The following is a 20,341-nucleotide window of genomic DNA, read 5'->3' as shown; positions in this document are numbered from 1 at the left end:
TGTGTGACTTTTAAGGCAAACATCGCGCATGACGCATTACGCTACCGCGCCTGGCAACTGGAGCCTGGAATGCAATAGTAACGCTTGCCAGAAAACTTCCGGTCCATAATACCCAGACCCGACCGTTCCAGACCAGGCGATGATATACCATACCATACTGTACCGTACCATACTATTCCGTACTATACCGTACCATACCATACAGTTCCATTCCATACCATACCATACCATTCCGTACCATACCGTACCATTCCGTTCCATACCGTACCATTCTATTCCGTACCATACCAAACCATGCCATACCATACCATTCTGTACCATACCATACCATACCATACTATACCATTCTGCTCCATACCATACCATACCATTCCGTACCGTACCATACCATACCATATCATATCATTCCTACCGACTATTTTCCATTAGCAAATTTTAAAACAGCATGATAGTCTGTTACTAATAGAAAAAATAGGGATTTAAGAACAAGTGATTGGTCAGAGACTTTGACTCACAAAGTAAAGGAGAAACTAACAAATGCGTCGAAGTGGTCAGCTGTTCCCTCCCTCTGTGTTTCCCTCCTAAGAGGTGCTGAAAATCGGATAACAATAGCAGTGAAGGAATGAGTTAAGGAGTGTTTGTATTGGTTATTTAAGGTGGGTGTGACAGTGAATGATGTGAAGAAACTTCAGATAAGTTATCACAAGTCTCAGGACAGTTCCTATCTATTGTGTCTTTTAGACAAATATGTGGGTTCTTAATTGATTGGCCCTGATGTGGACTTTGCAAATAGACCTAGATAAGTAAAATTCAAGAGAAAGTTGCACCTTGGGAGGAATGTCAAACCTAAAGGATATATATTGTAACATTCTGGGGTTTCGGGATCTTCACTTGCTTTTAGAAGTTTATTTAGTAGTCTGCTCCAGTTAATGCGACACCTTTATTAAGCTCCGTTTAGAAGAAAAGTCCACTTGTGCTGATGGATGTGTGCTCAAGTCAGTGTGCATGCCTTCTCCTGTATCACTAGTCAGAAGACTGTGGGCACCGTGCTTCACGTTTCCTGTTAACGTTCAAGTCCCCACACCCATAGTATGTGTTGGTGCATTTTGGAAACAGTTGGACATTGACTTTTGGCACTGTACAGGATCAGAGTATATTCCTCTCCTAAACTTAGGAACAAACATATTAGTTCAGTTGTTCAACCAGGCTTGTTTTAGCACAAGCTCTTAGCTAAAGCAAAGACCTGTGACCTTCCCAACAACTTAGAAGAACCCATCCATCTTTTCATCACAATAAGCCCCCAATTATTGTGATTCCTGTTATAATGGTTTAGATCATTACCAGCCCTAACCCTAACCCTCCACCATCTATAGATCGATTACTGCAGTGGGAGATCAGCTGTGGGCGCTCTGCGCGAAGTGGCCTTTTGATGATGAGCAGCGTGACAATGTCTATGAAGGCTGGGAGGACGTGCACAGTCATCAGCTGGCCTCAATACAGCAGAAAAGTCTTTTTTTTTAATATAACGGCCTGAATTAAATACGTCTAGAGTGTTAAAAAGAAGCCTCATCCTTGTTTCCCTGCAGTGCCCACCATTGTGCTAATTGTTTTAAATAACGTGTATTTTTCTGCATGTAACTGCCTTGTAGGAAATGGAAGGAGTCACTGCTGCTTTAGGACGCTCTCTGAGAAGGAGGTATTTGCTTGCAGCAGAGGTTGCATGGTCCTTTTTCCTTGTCACTTTCATTTTTAAATTAAGAGCTAATAAACATGCAATACATTACATTTTAAATAATATTTAGTCAAAACAAGCTGACCTGAGTGACCCAGAAACTTTTAAACAATGCATTTAAGCATGTAGATGATTTGGTCAACTCATTCAATTCAGTAAGTTCAGCTTAGAATCAAAGGAAAAAGGCTCATCCTGGCCCAGTGAGGAGGCCAGGATGCGTACATGCCAGTGTCTGATTTAGGAAAGGAGGTGGAAAAGACAGACTTCAGGTCTTCTTTGAACTTTTTCAGGAATCTTGGTCGCGGTACGAAAAATCTGTTTGATCAGCCAGGAATAAGTATTACTCTAATATTGTGGTTGAGCACAAAGGTAATCAACGTGCCCTACATAAGATAATTAACTCCTTGCTCTTCCAAAATGAGAATGTTTCACCCACCCAACCTTCAATTGACCTGTGTGTTTAGTTTCCAAAGTTTTTTGTTGACAAAATCACCCTTATCAGATCTAACATCAGCTCGATGGGTTTGATTAGCCACGAGGTGAATCCAGGGATTATACCACTATGCTCTTTCCACCCTATTGCACTAGAGGACATCAGCAAAATCATTTCAGGTATGAAACCCTCTGGATCTCTATTGGATCCTCTTCCCCCAAAGGTGCTTATTGGGACTCTACCTGGGGTTGGTTTGTTCTCGACATGATTATTCTCAGTCTGTCATCTGGGATAGTTCCTACCTCATTTAAGCATGCTGTCCTTCATCCGCTGTTAAGAAAAATCTTGGATCGATCTTGAGAATTTAGCAAATTACCGTCCTGTCTCTAAGCTTTCATTTTTCTCAAAAGTCGTAGAGAAAGTTGTTTATTTCCAACTTCTTTATCACCTTGAGGAAAAAAATCTCCAAGATCCTTTCCAATCTGGCTTTACTTCAAAGCACAGTACTGAATCTCTGCATGTTTGGGTACTAAATGATATCTTGGTAGCGTCAGATGCTGGCCGCCCTGTTATTCTCCCTCTCTCAGATCTGTCAGCTGCATTTGATACAGTGGACCATAAGATCCTTGTGAAGAGGCTGGAGTCTTGGGTGAGGATAACGGGGATTGCACTTCATTGGTTCAGATCATATATCTGGAACCAAAGCTTTACAGTATGCATGGAGAACTACTCGTCCCTATCATTGCCTCTACTCAATTCAATTCAATTCAATTCAAAAATACTTTATTAATCCCAGAGAGAAATTGATTGCTGTAGTAGCTTAGAATAATAATAATAATCAAGTTGTCAAAGAGTTGTTATATATTACAATGGCTGTTGGCAGGAAAGATCTCCAGACAGGGTTATAAACACAAGGGCTGGGTGATTAAGGGAATTGGACACAGGTGAGACTAATAAGAGAGGAGGAGCAGAACGGAGTAGGGAAGGAAACTAGACCTAAACTGGGGAAGGAAGCATAAATGAACCAAAGGGAGATACTGACTAAATAATCCAAACATAACGGAAACCTAATGATAAGTGGGGTGACTAAGGAAAACGTGAGGGAAACCTGGTGGGAGCTGGTGACGAGAAGGGGCACAGGAAGCTTGGGTACACATGAGGGGGATCCTAGAGGGACACCTGGAGGGGTTGGGGAACGAAAGGAGCACAGAAGCCTAAGGGGAACACCTAAGGGTAAAACCTGGAGTGGGCTGGGGAACACAAGGAGACACATCAGAGGAACCTAGAGAGGGCTGGAGAACACATGAGGGGGACGCCCCCCCCCCCCCCCCCTCCGCATGGACGGATTCCAGACGCACATAAGACAAGCACAAGACACAAGCACAGGATGAAGAACAGGTGACCACAGGGGCGACGAGAGACCTAGGGAGTCTGGGGCCGGGAGGCACTGGGGGGCCGGCGACGGAGAACCAGGGGACTCTGGGAGGCCGGCGACGGGGAACCAGGAGCCGGGACATGGAGGCTCTGGGAGGACGGGGAACCAGGAGCCGGGACATGGAGGCTCTGGGAAGCTGGTAACGGGGAACCAGGAGCCGGGACATGGAGACTCTGGGGGGCTGAGGGGACGAAGACACAGGAGGACGAGGGGACAAAGACACAGGAGGCTGAAGGGACGAAGACTCTGGAAGAGGCTGAAGGGACGAAGACTCTGGAGGAGGCTGAAGGGACGAAGACTCTGGAGGAGGCTGAAGGGACGAAGACTCTGGAGGAGGGTGAAGGGACGAAGACTCAGGAGGAGGGTGAGGGTGAGGAAGGGACTCTGGATGTGGATGAGGAGGAGGAAGGTACTCTGGATGTGGAGGAGGAAGGGACGGAGACTCTGGTGGAGGAGGAAGGGACGAAGATCCAGGAGGCTGAAGAGGGGACTCTGGCGGATGAGGCTGAAAAGGGGACACTGGAGGATGAAGATGAGACGGGGACTCTGGAGGATGAGGATGAGACGGGGACTCTGGAGGATGAGGATGAGACGGGGACTCTGGAGGATGAGGATGAGACGGGGACTCTGGAGGATGAGGATGAGATGGGGACTCTGGAGGATGAGGAGGAAGTGGGGACTCTGGAGGATGAGGAGGAAGTGGGGACTCTGGAGGATGAGGAGGAAGTGGGGACTCCAAAAACCTACATACTTAGCCTTTTTTTCTTTTCCCTACAAGTACTGTTAAACAATCAATTTCTCAGATTGAGGGGTTCTCTTAAACCCATTCCCTTTCAGCCACTAAAAGTGACATGGTTCAGAGTTCAAATTATATTTGTCACCAAAATGCCAGGAATTAAATATTTGGTCAGTGCTTAACCCTTTTGATGCATGAATGATGAAATCTTCAAACATGATTCTTTAACAGATACTTTCATTCACCTTTCATCTTTGGGTGTGAATGAAACAAATTTCAACAATAATGTTTGTAACATTTAATAATTTGTAAATAGTTTATTACATGTTCACTTCCGTGGACAGCATGCATTCTGAACATGAAATATGGGCTTGACTTACTGAAGTAAAAATGGAGGGGCTCAAATGCAATAAAGTCTTCAACAGCTGTGCTTAATAGCAAAATAAATAAATTACAATTTTGAGAATTTGTCCATTGTAGTGACCATTTTGCAACAAGGTGTTAATTTTTCCTCTTTATGTTCTAGTTTAGTAACCTCAGGCCTCAAATGATTCGACCTGTGCTGGAGGGTGATCGAATGAACTCTCATCTTGTGCCATATGATGGGTTGTTCCAGCAGTTACGGTCTAGATGTCCCTTCTTATGGCAGTACCAGCAAATAACATCTCTGCCATTTAGTAATCTTCTCCCTTGGCCTCTCTGCCTGTGGTTTTGCCTGCCTCTTGGTGCAAAACGTGACTGGTATCCTGCATATGCTACAGTGTTATCTGAGCTTAGGAATGTGTTGGTTTTACTGCCCGAGGTTAAGATTTTCATAGCTGTTCTTTGATGGAAAACTGATTAATCTTCTTGGTTAATTGGGCTTTTTCTCTGCTCATTTTCCCCCCACTCTTTTATTTCTCTCCGCATCCCTCCTAGTGCACTCTTTAAGCCAAAACTCTGAAATTTCATACTGTAATTTTCTCTCCTCCCTCCCTTTTTCATTTCTTTCCTTCACAATCTTGACTTTCAAATTACATTGCAAACTTAACACATCAGTTGTTACCAAATTACCAGAAAAATCATGTTCTTTGATCCATCTCCTGATAATTTCCTCATTTCCTGGATGTTTCTTTTCCACAAATGCACTGTCTTTACTCAAAGGTGTTTGTGAGGCTTTATTTCCCATTTTTAAATGTTACACCATCTTTTCTTCATTATGAGATCAGATTTAAGCCTGATTCATGCTTCTCCGTCTGCGTCAGTGCGGAGACGCGCACCATTATCCGTCCTTGCGTAGGGCACCGGCAGGCACGCAAGTACGCACAGAGTCGAGCCCACTTTTTTAAACATCCGTCGAACGAGACGGACAACACAAGCTTGTGATTGGTCAGGATGCCGCTGTCGTCTACACCGCCGCCATTGCGCCCTCAAAAACAAAGAGCCGAGGATAACTAGTGGCAGACATGGAGAAGCTTGAAGAATACCTCGCAAAAAAAAAAAACTCTAAAAACATGAACGTTTTAATTCCCCGTGACTGGAGGAGTGAAAAGATATGCGGCAAGTGTTTTATTTGTGACGGGAAACGTGGGTTTAGAGGTGGCGAGCGCATGAAGAGTTGGAAGAGAATGAGAGACAAATTTGTCTGTTAAAAATCTCTCATGTACAAAAAACAAAATATAAACACACTATCTTGGACCAGATACGACAGGATACCACAGAACAGCGCTACGCCCTCTGCTGTCCTGGCCGGGAATTGCTTTGCAACACTCCCCAGGAGACGGAGAAGTATGAGGGCAAAACATCCCTGTCCGTGCGTGTCTCTCCCTGTTGGAGCTGACGGAGAAGCAGGAATCAGGCTTTAGGCTTATGGATCTGCCCTTCAACTGTATTCTAATACAGCGAGATCCGATTTACGGCATATCCGCCAACCTGTTTAAAAATCTGACCACCGATATGTCAGACAGATGTTTTAAAATGAGTTGCGATATCCTTCTTTCTGCAAGAATAAGGCAAGTTCAGGCACACTCTCACTCATTCAAACAACAGTTAAAGCAGAACAACATCTAAGACAAACAAACAACAACAGATAACTAGAGATGCGTTTCTATTCAAGGCAAAACGCTCAAAAACCCAAGCCAAACAGAGCTGCATTTATACTTCTGGCAGAAATGCTCAAAAAACAATTTAACCTCTTAGTTCTCACACCGGTCTATTCATTTATATCTTATCACACCAGAGTTGCGTAAAAACCAAGCCAAAACAGACCTGCATTTATATTTCCGGCCAAAACGCTCAAAACACCTATTTAACCTCTGGTCACCTAGGATTTTTCTCTGTACCACAAAACAACAACAACTTGTCTTACCAGAGCTCTCAGCGCAGGCCTTGAGTTCATGGATCCGTATGGTTCCCTGCAGCAACATAAAAATCCAAGCACCGACCTCCAGTGAAAGCCAGCGCTGGAGGCTTTTGGAGATGTTGCGACAGGTGTCCGGCGGTGGTTTTGGCGCCGGGAAGAAACCCGGGACCCCGGCTCGAAGGACCAATAATGTCAAGGATTTTTATCAACAACCCAGTGCCTGCAACCAGAGAAAATAAACAAATGACAGACAAGTATCCAGATTGCAATGCGGAGGCAGAAGCTACAAGGCCACTGCCCTGAGCTCCTGAACTCTCAGTTTATTTATAACATAAGATAAGAAAGTGTGTGTGTGTGGGTGTGTCTGAATACATGAGCATGCGTCTTCAGAAAGTTCAGAATGCTGTGGCACGCTTTCTGACAAATGCCTACATATCACACCCATTCTCTCTGATTTGCATTGGTTACCGGCCCCCATTTTAGAGTGAACTTTAAAACTATGGTTTGTGCTTACAAGATCCTTCATGCTTAGGCTCCTGCATACCATCTGACTTGATTACTCCCTATTTCTCAGGATGGTTCTCATGCTCCTCTGAACTATCACTGTTGGCTGTTCCTGTTGCACGATATAAAGCTTTCGGCGAGCGTGCTTTCCTAAAGCTGTGGAACGCTCTTCCTCTGGAAGTTAGACAAGCCCCTTCCTTCGAGTGTTTTAGGTCTAGCCTTGTCCTTTTATTTACCATTGCTTTTAGATCATGATGCCCACCTGTTTGCCAGGACTGATGTTTTCATAGCATATTCCTGGAATATTTTTTTTATTTTATTTTTAATCTGTTTTAGTGACTGTGTTTTCTTACTGGTTTTTACCCCTTTCAGCACTTTGCTGCCAATGCCGTTTTAAAATGTGCTTTATAAATAAACTTGGATTGGATTGAAGCCTCACTCCTTCTGATCCACATAAGCCAGAACTGTGCACCTGCTTATTTGTCCCAATCAAATATCACCTGCTGAAGAGGCCGTAGTCAAGAGCGTGTAGGCTTTGCCTCATGGTTGTTTCATTATTGTTCTAGAGGCTGAATCTGCTGCCACATTGTGACCGGATTCAAAATGAGTGCTAGAATAACAAGTATTTGTGTTCAAGGCACCTGCAGCTTTTATAAAGGGAAAAGTAAAACATCTAACAAATAAAGACGAATGATTTGAGCATTCACACACCTTCATTATATTCTAAACTCAGAACAGAAAATAAGTGACTGAAAAACCCAGTTTGACAAACTCACCCAAGGTTTAAGACAGACGCTGTTCAACAAGTGTCCTGGTAAAGAGAGCGATTCTGCTGGGGTTTTACAACTCTGTTTTCTATAGTATGTGTGTGTGTGTGTGTGTGTGTGTGTGTGTGTGGCGGGGGGCATAAAATCTGGTCTTTGGTGAGAATGAACATGGTGTTCTCTCTCAAAAACAACAAAACACCGTGATTAGATCCCTCCGTTCCCAATGGATTAAAGTATAATTTAAGGCAGCGCTGTTTCAGCACAACAGTAAACATCTTTTCCTTCTTTTTGGAATTTGCTGCAAATGTGCCTTCAGAGAGTAGATGATGTGTGCGTTTTCCAGACTAATGAGTTGATCCAATGTCCAAACAAAAAAGTAAAAGAAAGGTTTTTGTTAGTTTCACTGTAGAAAGCTTCTCATATCTTATTCATATGATGATGTTTCCTCTATTTAATGCAAATATTGTACTTCAGTATTAATGCAGTATGGTTCATGGCTTGAAGCCATTGACATCATTTTCTATTGAAACTTGTCTGCTAGTCAGTTTTAAGACCCAAAATAACTTTAAAATTAGCTTTCTAACTCACTTTTGCTTTTGAGACTAAGCAGTCCCACTGTTATTGTTGTACTTATGACTCTGACACACCCTCTGCCCAACTTGATCCATTTGTTCTACTAGACCTTTGACAGACCTGCTGGACAGAGAAACCAGCTAGTGCACCAGTCCAGATTTTATTACAGTAGGTATAACATGTAAGGTTTGTGTGTCTAAGTAATGAGAACACAGTTAAATGTGTATAGCACCCTAATACACCTCTAGCTATCCTTACTGAGATCCAAGTGCTACACTGCAAAAACAGATGTGTCAAAAATAACACATGTTGTGTCATTTTTTAACACATGTGCTGAGTGTGCTCAGGGACGACACATTTTTAGTTAATTCCAACAAATTTGATGTGTAACCCATTTTAACACACAAACTGTGTCAACTTTTTAACACTAAAATGTGTTAATTTCAACATATTAAATGTGTAAACCATTTTTACACACACATTGTGTCAATCTTTTTAACGCTAAAATGTGTCATTGCAACACATGAATTGTAGCTTTTAATGTAGTTAAAATAAGTGCTGAAACTTAAAGAGAAAAGGGCAGCTTTAAAAATGTGTTTATTTTTAAATGCTCACAGAACATATAAAAGCATAACATGACCGCAGATAATACATTTTGTTATTTAATTATCTTAGATAATGTCTAAGCTGTAACACAATTAAATCTTAAATGCCTGCCAACAGTAGCATGGCAAATAAACACAATTCCATTTTTCTGTCCAACAAGTAAAACAAAAGGTTTCTGAATGGGATTTGATCAACATGTGTGCTTTTTAAGTAAAACCATTAAGTGTTTTAGCTCAGTTTAACACTTCAGTAATACCAGTTATCTACAGACTAGTTAAATAATAAATCAACTCATTACTCTAAACCAGTGGTTCCCAAACTTATTCAGCCGCGCACCCCCTTCTATGTCCCGACCATGTCGACGCACCCCACAGCCCCACATCAGGGCATGGCTATCTATCTATCTATCTATCTATCTATCTATCTATCTATCTATCTATCTATCTATCTATCTATCTATCTATCTATCTATCTATCTATCTATCATCTATCATCTATCATCTATCTATCTATCTATCTATCTATCTATCTATCTATCTATCTATCCATCTATCCATCTATCTATCCATCTATCCATCTATCTATCTATCTATCTATCTATCTATCTATCTATCTATCTATCTATCTATCTATCTATCTATCTATCTATCTATCTATCTATCTATCTATCTATCTATCTATCTATCCATCCATCCAGATATATAATGAATAAATTATAAAAAAAATAAAAAGAGCAGAGATATGATTGGCTTTGAAACGATGACGTCTGGAGTGGTAAACAGCTAACTACAGGAAGTGCAGAATTATTAAGCAAATGAGTATTTTGTCCACATCATCCTCTTCATGCATGTTGTCTTACTCCAAGCTGTATAGGCTCGAAAGCCTACTATCAATTAAGCATATTAGGTGATATGCATCTCTGTAATGAGAAGGGGTGTGGTCTAATGACATCAACACCTTATATCAGGTGTGCATAATTATTAGGCAACTTCCTTTCCTTTAGCAAAATGGGTCAAAAGAAGGACTTGACAGGCTCAGAAAAGTCAAAAATAGTGAGATATCGTGCAGAGGGATGCAGCAGTCTTAAAATTGCAAAGCTTCTGAAGCATGATCATCGAACAATCAAGCGTTTCATTCAAAATAGTCAACAGGGTCGCAAGAAGCGTGTGGAAAAACCAAGGTGCAAAATAACTGCCCATGAACTGAGAAAAGTCAAGCGTGCAGCTGCCAAGATGCCACTTGCCACCAGTTTGGCCATATTTCAGAGCTGCAACAGCACTGGAGTGCCCAAAAGCATAAGGCGTGCAATACTCAGAGACATGGCCAAGGTAAGAAAGGCTGAAAGACGACCACCACTGAACAAGACACGTAAGCTGAAATGTCAAGACTGGGCCAAGAAATATCTCAAGACTGATTTTTCTAAGGTTTTATGGACGGATGAAATGAGAGTGAATCTTGATGGGCCAGATGGATGGGCCCGTGGCTGGACTGGTAAAGGGTAGAGAGCTCCAGTCCGACTCAGACGCCTGCAAGGTGGAGGTGGAGTACTGGTTTGGGGTGGTATCAAAGATGAGCTTGTGGGGCCTTTTCAGGTTGAGGATGGAGTCAAGCTCAACTCCCAGTCCTACTGCCAGTTTCTGGAAGACACCTTCTTCAAGCAGTGGTACAGGAAGAAGTCTGCGTCCTTCAAGAAAAACATGATTTTCATGCAGGACAATGCTCCATCACATGCGTCCAAGTACTCCACAGCGTGGCTGGCAAGAAAGGGTATAAAAGAAGAAAAACTAATGACAAGGCCTCCTTGTTCACCTGATCTGAACCCCATTGAGAACCTGTGGTCCATCATCAAATGTGAGATTTACAAGGAGGGAAAACAGTACACCTCTCTGAACAGTGTCTGGGAGGCTGTGGTTGCTGCTGCACGCAATGTTGATGGTGAACAGATCAAACAATGACAGAATCCATGGATGGCAGGCTTTTGAGTGTCCTTGCAAAGAAAGGTGGCTATATTGGTCGCTGATTTTTTTTGTATTGTTTTTGAATGTCAGAAATGTATATTTGTGAATGTGGAGATGTTATATTGGTTTCACTGGTAAAAATAATTGAAATGGGTATATATTTGTTTTTTGTTAAGTTGCCTAATAATTATGCACAGTAATAGTCACCTGCACACACAGATATCCCCCTAAAATAGCTAAAACTACAAACTACTCTCAAACACATTCAGCTCTGATATTAATGAGTTGTCTGGGCTCATTGAGAACATGGTTGTTTTTCAATAATAAAATTATTCCTCAAACAACTTGCCTAATTTTTAAAAGGAAAATATGCAAAATCTCAAGAATAAAGAGAAAAGTTGTTTAAATGGGATTCTCCTTTCAACATGGGCGGGGCATTAGACAGTTTTTTTTATTTCCCAATAAAATTAGTACAAATTGACTTAACTTTTATTTACCGCAAGGTATATCATTATCTTACCCATCTCTCATAATTTTTTTTCAGATTTTGAGAAACAATTAACTATTATGAAAATGTGCTAATTGTCCTGATATCAAAAACTATATATTATTATTACTATTATTATGCTAGTGCATTTAACCCTTTATCACAATTCTTGCAGTGTTTCGGCTTTAACTGTAGTTAAAACATTTGGTCAATGTTTGCATTAACCACTAAAACCAGACTGGATGGACACATACCCTCTGCTTGGTCTTCCATCCCCTCCATCCATTGGTAGCCACTGCTTTCTGTTTTGGTATGATGCTGGCTTCTAATCATCTGATTAACAGTACTTTATTCCAAACTCGATATCCAGCTTAAATAAAGAAAAATAATTTTAAGCTCAACAGTGTTATTGATGATATCAGACTTCTGCTTTAGCTAATGAAGGAAAATGATGAAGCCTACCTGACTTGGCATGTCCAGAAAGTGTGGATATTCATTAAAGATTTCGGCCATTGGTCTGCTCTGCTCCTGTGTTGAGATAATCCAACAAAATATTGTTTTAGATTAGTGACAAAACTAAAGGTGTTGAAACACTATAAAAGATCACATTTCCACTAATAATGGTTTTACAAAAATATTATTTGATTTATAATGAATACACTTGTTGATTTAGGCAAATTTCTTCTTACAAATTCGATTTCAGAATAGTGATGTGGCTAGAGTAAGTTTTTTAGCACTTGTTGGTTAACTTGTGAGGGGCGAATAGTAGAACAAAAATCAAAATCTACTATCTTACAGTGCAATCTCCTTTGAATTAAATTAAAATTGATATCTTTATAAACACTCTAAAACTATATGTATACATGCAAGCATGTACTTACAATCCATGCCGCTCCACCAAAAGGCTGATGCAAACGTTGACAAGGTGCCTCCTTAACTCTATATTGGCTCCCTGTTTTCTTGTGTTCAAGTATGCCTGGCACCTATCGTTGAGATGGTAACTGTAGACTCCACTTAATTTTCAACAGGAATGTGCTAAATTGAAGACAGCAAAGGGGATATGACAAAACAATACATTTCTTACAATTTATGCATAGTTTTTGTTTAGCTCCTTGGAGTTTTTTTGTACTTGAACTTATCTAAAACATATTTTGATTTATTTAATCTTGTGAGATTTGTCAGAATTTTTTTTATATGATATTCAGTTTTTTCTCCGTTTTTGAAAGCAATACTGTCATTTATATCTGGCTATCACACTGGAGCTGCCAGTACATGTAACAGCGTTTCACTTGGTATGTCGTTTTTAAATCTGTTGTCACGGCTCTTGTTCAACAAACGATTTCTGTTTCCTTCCGTGTCTCTGTAGCCAAGGGCAACATAGACCGGGGAAACGGACAAACGTAAAGGATTAATATTAGTTTATTTATTAAATAGAGATAATGTTAATCAAAAGAAGATAATGTTCTTACGTCTAATAGAGGTGTGACTTGAAACGTTTTTTTTCCCGCTGACCTCTTTAGTTGTTTCTAATCCGTCGATCGCTAGCATAAATAGCAATACATCCGGTTAGCTAAAGCGTTGTCTTTCAAAATAAAAGCACCATTATTCCCCTTTCGATTACGTTACTACAATAAACGCTTATATTTAGAAATACTTCGTCCCTTTATATAGAATTATTAAAATTTTTGCTTCACACGATTTTTCTTTTCCAATCTCAGCCACTGCCGCTATCAACAAATGTACATATATTCAAAAAATGTTTCACCATCTAATCTAGCTAGCAAAAGCCAGAGTATGCTAAACTGGCTAAAGCTAGTTAGCTACTATGCTAAGTGCCGCCAAGTACAGCCTAACGGCATAATAGTCAATAAAAAAGTTGCGTGTCTACTTAAAACGTGTTTTTAAAATATATTAAGCAACATAAATGATACTTACAGGCGGATAAGTAGCCTTCATTGCGATCCCATTCCAGAGTCGAGTGAAATGAGCATGCGGATGTAACAGACCAACTGAAAACGAGCGGATGGAAGTAATAGTTTTACAAAACGAGCTTTATGATTGGACGAGACGATCCCCTAAGGATAACACATGTGCTTTGTTAGTGAATGGATAGGACGATTACACATTGTGTGCTAAAATCTACACGTGTTAAAATGCTGTTAACACATCCACATGTGTTGTTTTTGACACATCTCTTCTTGGAGTGCACAGGTGTGTTCCAGTCACAGGTGTATGACAGGTATCTGAGTGACAGCAGCAGGAGGGAGGATGGTTGGATGTATGTATGTATGTATGTATGTATGTATGTATGTATGTATGCTGAGTGCCACTGAGGTCGCAAAAACAGTCCGTAGTGTAAAAATAGTTTTTCTTCATTATTCTGGGTAAGTTCATTCATCTGGTTCACGAAGAAACTCTGAGCAATAGTGAATGCCAACACGGTCTTCTTATTTGTGGTACCCATGTGTTTTCTGTGCTGCTCATTCCACAGATGCGTGGTTTTTGCTTTGAGCGTCACTAATCAGGCTTTCCAACCTTTTAATGGTCGTTTATTTGCTTGTATTATCAAAGCTATTGACCTCCAAGGGGACTGCCCACTCAGTTAGCCATCTAAAAGACCTTTGCTTGTGGATCTAAAGTTTAGTTGGCTCAACTCTGCTGGATCCTCACGTTATGAGTGTAGGCTCTCTTTATGAGTTTAGCTCCCCAGGCTGCCACCTGAATGGGTTAAGTAGTTTGTACTGTTTAAAAGCAAAAACATGCACATCCTTGCTGGAAACACACATATCTGTGGTAATAAGTTACTACTGCTGGGAATGCTCCAGAGATTTATTGTTTTTTGACCTCTGGATTCGTTTGTTGCTCTCAGAAATAGTTGTAACATTGGAGGTTTTCCTGCCAAAAAGCTGTTTACCATGCTGCAGCAAGGAACACTGACCGTGCCAGCTACTTAATGAAATCCGATGAGTGCCTGGCTGTCCTCACATCCAACATTCCCAAAACACCCTAATGAGTCTTTCTGGTTCTCATTTAGTCCTGAGATTCAAGATGCTGTTCACAAAGAACTGGGCATATTATAATAAAAACAGGTGCATAATTAAAGTTTTAGGGGACCACATGCACATGACTGCTCCCCTTAAACGCTATAAACACTCAAATAAGCCAACAAACTTTCATCCCTTGCCAGTCGTCTGATTGAAGTGGCTTTGCCGGCACATTTGCTCTGCATGTGGGGACATTGTTTTTGCCGCGTTGTCTTTTGCTGCCTTTTGTTCAACTGCAATATTTCATTATGAACACACACACACACACACACACACACACACACACACACACACTGCACCCATTGGACACAAATAAAGCACAGCATCATCTTGATTGATGGGTTGTTGTATATCATGCTAAAGTAGTGGTTTTTGTACTACATGTAGTCAAAGGGATGAACTGTTTTTGTGTTGTCATTGTCAGTTCTCACACCTCTGAAATCCTTCTTCCTCCGTGGTTTTTTGTTTTTTACTTGAGCGTGCCTCTTTATCTGTTTGTACCTTATTGCAGACACAGAAGTCGCTTAACTCTGGAGTTGCCTGCGTGCAGCTAACAGCTTATGTCACCCTTCTGAACCACCCAGGAGTAGAAGAAAGGGAGAGATAAAGAGACTTTCAGGGGAGGGAAGCAGAGCAGTTAAACGATTGCAGAACTGCAGAGCGAGGAGAGGGACCCAGTGACATATCCCACACTCTGAACTGGGACCAGACCATAATGGATGTGAGATTAAATGAACTGTGAGGCTCGTTCCTGACATGCTGCAGCCATCCCTGGAATTAGTCACAGTTCTATTTTTACCAAATGCTCTGCTCATAAGGCAGCACCTCACTGCTTCCATTGCAATATGTAGTCAAGCTAACACACACACACACACACACACACACACACACACACACACACACACACACACACACACACACACACACACATACACACACACAGACACAGACACAGACACACACACACACACACACACACACACACACACAGAGAGTGACTTTCCAGTCCTCAAAAGCCTAGTCCAAGAAGCCCTCAGAGTGCATGGGGGAAAAGTAAAAATGCAACCCAAGAGGCTTGTTTTGCCGTGTTTAGTCCAGGATCCCTCGGTGTTTTTCCAGTGAGTGGTTCCGACCATGACAAGTGCTCCATCGCTCGATGCTGTGTGTATAAGTGTGTGTGTGTGTGAGAGAGACACTGCGTGTTAACCAGACGTGTGTATGGATTTGATGGTGTGAATACGAGCACTTTACTTTGAGGATGATGAAGACACGGTACGCTGAGGTTCTGATGGACGGAGGCTGGGGACCTCATCGGACTGCTCTGTTACCTCATCCCTCTGAATGTTCAGCTCACACTAACCCTCGTCCCACACTGGAGACGTATGAAATGTTAAATGTGTAGAGATTTCTTTGGGGGGTCGGGTTTCTGGGCTGTACATCTTTTCACATAAATCATCATCACAGTTTTGACAAAGGGGAGCGAAGGGTCAGCAAAGTAAACCTGCCTGCCAAACAACAGGAAAACTTGGCTTTTTCAGTTTAACAGTTGGAATGGAGCTCTCGGTGCTACCAATGAGCTGTTTTATAATCTGATGGTCTACTGATGGACCTGTGGAGGTGGTCAACAACGTCTTTCCACCTGTGCTCCTGCCATCCATTCTTTTATTACCACTGAAATCTGATGGATTTAGTCTTTACCTGCACAAATCCCAATTTAATCTAGTCACTTTGTCGTTTTTTTTCTTGCAGGAGCAAAAGATCATCAGTTTCTACTGCCGAGTGGATCTTTGAACTTCCTCACTTCACCATTCAGGTGACAAGAGCCCAAACACTTCTGCTTCAAGCCATCTATCAGAGCTGGACTCACAGCACCACCAGTGGATGTCCGCTGATTGTCAGTGAACATCTGCTCAGTGAGGTGTTCAGTGTTCCAGGTAAGCAGCATGGTAGAACTCACCAGCCCTGTTGATAATGCTTCCACCCCCAACCTAACAGGGTTATACTGGTAACACTGCATGAACAACATTGACAGTCGGACCAACAGGGGACACGTGAACTAAACCACATCGCACCTTTCATAATGAAACCTGTACTTTTTTCTTGTCAACGTTCAAATAAATCATGCTCCATTAGATGACATCAACACATCCTTATGCTCACGAGGGCCAAGCGGCACCCAGTTCTAATAGTTGTGAAGGCAAACATGGCTGGAATCGCAGTACCTGTTACCTGGTCACGCAGGCGGGCTCGGCCTGCCTGTCCACACAGACACAACAGAGGGATGTGTGAAGCAGCTAGCTAGCAGGAGCTAGCCGTGAAACATCAGGATGAATAGTTTGGGCCATATTGCCCACCCCCATTTGGTAACCACTTGTTAAATAGGTGCAGCTTTTGTCCAGTTGGTTCACAGCAACAGCACTAGGTGAGCAACACAGAACAGGTGTGTTTCTGCTCCCACCTGCTCCAGTGAGACCAGCAGTCACAGTGCTGATTCCTCCTGCCTGAAGTGATTACACAGAAACTCTGTCCCCTGAGGAGTTGCATCAATCAGTTCACTCAGGCCTGTAGTTTCGTCCCTAGTGTTTGACCCTTAAAGAGTAAGTCACCCCCAAATCAACTCTTGAGCTGATAAACTGTATAAACGAGTGTGAACTAGTGCTGCAGACATGTGGGGTTAGGTGCCTGCCCTGTGACCAGAGGGTTGCAGGATCAAGACCCGCTCAGTCTGTCACAGTTGTTGTGTCCTTGAGCAAGACATCTCACTGGCTTTGCCTGCTGCTGGTGATCGGTGCCTCCAGTGCTCGACAACCTCGCCTCTTTCTGCACGCCCCAGGGCTGCTCTGGCTATGAAGTAGCTCATCGCCCCCAGTGTGTGTGTGGATGAATGACTCTTTGTGTTTTAAAGCGCCTTGGGGGGTTGGAGGACACTGTGTGAATTCATTATTCTGGCATCATTATTGTGCCCCCTTCAGATTAAAACTCTGCACTGGATCAGATTTGAATCAGCCATAACTATTGGCTAACACAGTGGTTCCCAAACTTATTTAGCCGCGCACCCCCTTCTATGTCCCGACCATGTCGACGCCCCCCCCCCCCCCAGCCCCCACATCGGGGCATGGCTATATATATATATATATATATATATATATATATATATATATATATATATATATATATATCAGATGTCAAGCTAAACAGACAGGGTTAAAAAATTCCCCATCACTTTCATTTTTTAAATAGTAATTAATTAACATTCAATACCATTACAATTTCCTTTGATTTCATTTTAAATAAATATTTAGAGTGCCCAGGTTGCACATAAACAATGCAATTTAACGGTTTTCTTAAAGTAGGAACGTTTAACCTGTGCGGCCAGAGCGCTCCTTCCTTCTGCTCTGCGTAAACCTGAGCTGATCACCTACTTGTGCGTAATCAAATGTCAATAGGGGACAAGATATAGCCATGATGTTCACTTTTACCTCAGACCGACTTATTGCTGTTTTATGGTGTGGCTGAATCTGCGATCCGCTGCCACGCTGACTGGAATGACAAATGCTGCAGTAATATGAGATGTGGTCAGGTTCATGAGGAGCCACTGGCTGGAGCGGACCCGACTCATCCCAGAAGCTAATATCTTAATTTGACCTTGAATGAAAAATAACCTCTTAAAAGTTTTTATCGTGGGGGAGGCAGCGTTCATTTCTGCCTTCAGTCTGACGGCGCGCCGGAGTTAAAGCAGCGTGTGCGCTTATTGAATCTGAGTGTGTGTGTGTGTGCGCGCGCACGCGCGCGCGGCACAGCCGCTCAAGTCACCGCGTCTCGCGCTATTTAAACCAATGTTGTAAAATAACTTCTGCCCAGCCCAGATGTGCTCACTTGTGCACCCGTGAGCCGTGGTTCCACTGGAACGCGTCTGACCTCTGACAGACGCGCTCTGAACTTCAGATCTTCAGCGCGCTGTCAATAGCCTGAATGGGAATCATTTCTTGTTATTTTGTTACATCCACAATGTTCTGTGTGTGAGGTTTACAACGTCAGCACACCTGCATGAGACAGGTGTTAATTACAATCTGCCAGAATGACTCGCCACCTTCAGATTTATCCAACACCGTTAAAAATAATCAAATACGGAACATATCGGCGTGCACAGGCCAGAGTGCTGAAGCTCGGCGCATTGTTATTATTATGAAGCTAGGGCACATGCGGAGGACACGCACGCGCGCGACGGAACATATCGGCGTGCGCAGGCCAGAGTGCGGAAGCTCGGCGCATTGTTATTATGAAGCTAGGGCACATGTGGAGGACACGCGCGCGCAAAAATATACTTGTTTTCAATTACATTTATTGTGCCCACTTACTTTTTCTTTGGCCCACCCACAAATGAGTTTCTACGCTAATGGTGACATATGACAGACTTCTCTGAGCTCCGCAGCCATTACACTTTTCACCTTGCGCACCCCCTAGCGGCAGCTCGCGCACCCCTGGGGGTGCGCGCACCACACTTTGGGAATCCCTGGGCTAAGAGGTACCTAGTGATGTTGCACTGGACTGCAGCAGGGTTTTGGCCACGCCTCCAGCTGGCTCGGCCACCCACGAGCCGATATGAAACGGTCCATGTGTTCTCTAAATATGATTGTAGCAGATGAATATGATCTCTAATGTTCTAGGTCTTCATGAAGATGAGAGCATTAGTCTCAGGAATCTGTCAGGAGTAAAATATGGAGCTGGCTACAACTAAAAGTGTGAAAAGTTTAATGTTTTTTTTTCTTCTCAGGACTAAGCTATTTCAACCCGATAGAAACTAGTGAGAGCTGGGCTTACTGGCTGCAAAGCCTACGGCAGGCATTAGCTGGAGGCGTTTACAGATCAACTTGTCCTACATGCAGTGTAGGATTCAGTACCCGCAGCCGAGAGTAAACTCAGTGGCCTGGATGCCCTGATGGCCATATGATAAATTTGCCCCATGTAATGGGGGGGGGGTTAAATTCAATAAAACGGTAGCATTTCTCATGACGGTAGCATCTGGATAGTCCTCTGGAGGGCCAGGGATTTTCCAACTCATTAGGATCATGTTGTTTGGTATGTTGTCAGCATTCTCCCACAGCCAGGCCAGCCAATATACCTTTTTCACTGCTGCGTTGTTGCCAACATTTATGAAACTGGTCTCCTGTGGAGTGAAGTCAAATGTTCCTCTCCCCTTACTCTCCCTTTCTCCTGGAAGTGGTTCTGAACGGTGAAACATTTGCACATCTGGCTCATGTTCTGGCAGGTTGGGGAAAAGCAGGGAGACGGGTTTGGGCTCAGAATGCAAAAGACTAAAGAATGATATGTGATCCGTTGTGTAAGTATATATTTAGTGGAAAAAACTTGGTATAAATTCCTACCATATATGTCGTATTTTGTCAACACTTCAGAAGTCTGCCAGATTTCCCCCCAAACACATAATGTGATGTAAGGAATGGAAAAAGCCGAATAACTGCATTCAAATGAAGTTTTTTTTAGTGTTCCTAACTCAATTTGCTTTTTGCACCACAAGCCTCTATCTTACACACCCACACCACTTATTGAATGAAGTTTTGTAAAACTTGTAAACGGCTGTGGTTTGTTTCACTGTGAAAGTTTCTGTCGGCTGCAGATCCTTCATCTAACTCTGTTTTACCACTCAGGACAAAAGTGACTTTCAATCACAATCGGCTGAAAACTTTATGTAGCAAACACAACCTGT

The 20,341-nt window shown here is 42.4% G+C and overlaps 1 protein-coding gene and 1 long non-coding RNA gene across 5 annotated transcripts in view; one reads left to right on the top strand and one right to left on the bottom strand.

The window, feature by feature from the left end:
• Nucleotides 1-6,894, bottom strand: part of LOC107378870 (uncharacterized) — an 86,898-nt gene extending 80,004 nt beyond the window's left edge. The window contains exon 1 of the long non-coding RNA XR_001572136.3: nt 6,684-6,894. This is a non-coding gene — a long non-coding RNA (uncharacterized lncRNA). The remainder of the gene's footprint in view (nt 1-6,683) is intronic.
• The window catches only part of LOC107378864 (intermembrane lipid transfer protein VPS13B), a 462,085-nt gene that overhangs the window by 109,904 nt on the left and 331,840 nt on the right, over nt 1-20,341 (top strand). For all 4 annotated transcript variants that reach the window (XM_015949323.3, XM_015949324.3, XM_070550848.1 and 1 more), the window contains exon 17: nt 16,366-16,550. In XM_015949323.3, the coding sequence (XP_015804809.3) occupies nt 16,366-16,550 (185 nt within the window). The remainder of the gene's footprint in view (nt 1-16,365; nt 16,551-20,341) is intronic.

Source organism: Nothobranchius furzeri, chromosome 5, assembly GCF_043380555.1.
Source record: "Nothobranchius furzeri strain GRZ-AD chromosome 5, NfurGRZ-RIMD1, whole genome shotgun sequence".
Taxonomy (NCBI): domain Eukaryota; kingdom Metazoa; phylum Chordata; class Actinopteri; order Cyprinodontiformes; family Nothobranchiidae; genus Nothobranchius; species Nothobranchius furzeri.
This window is presented reverse-complemented; position numbering and strand designations above follow the sequence as displayed.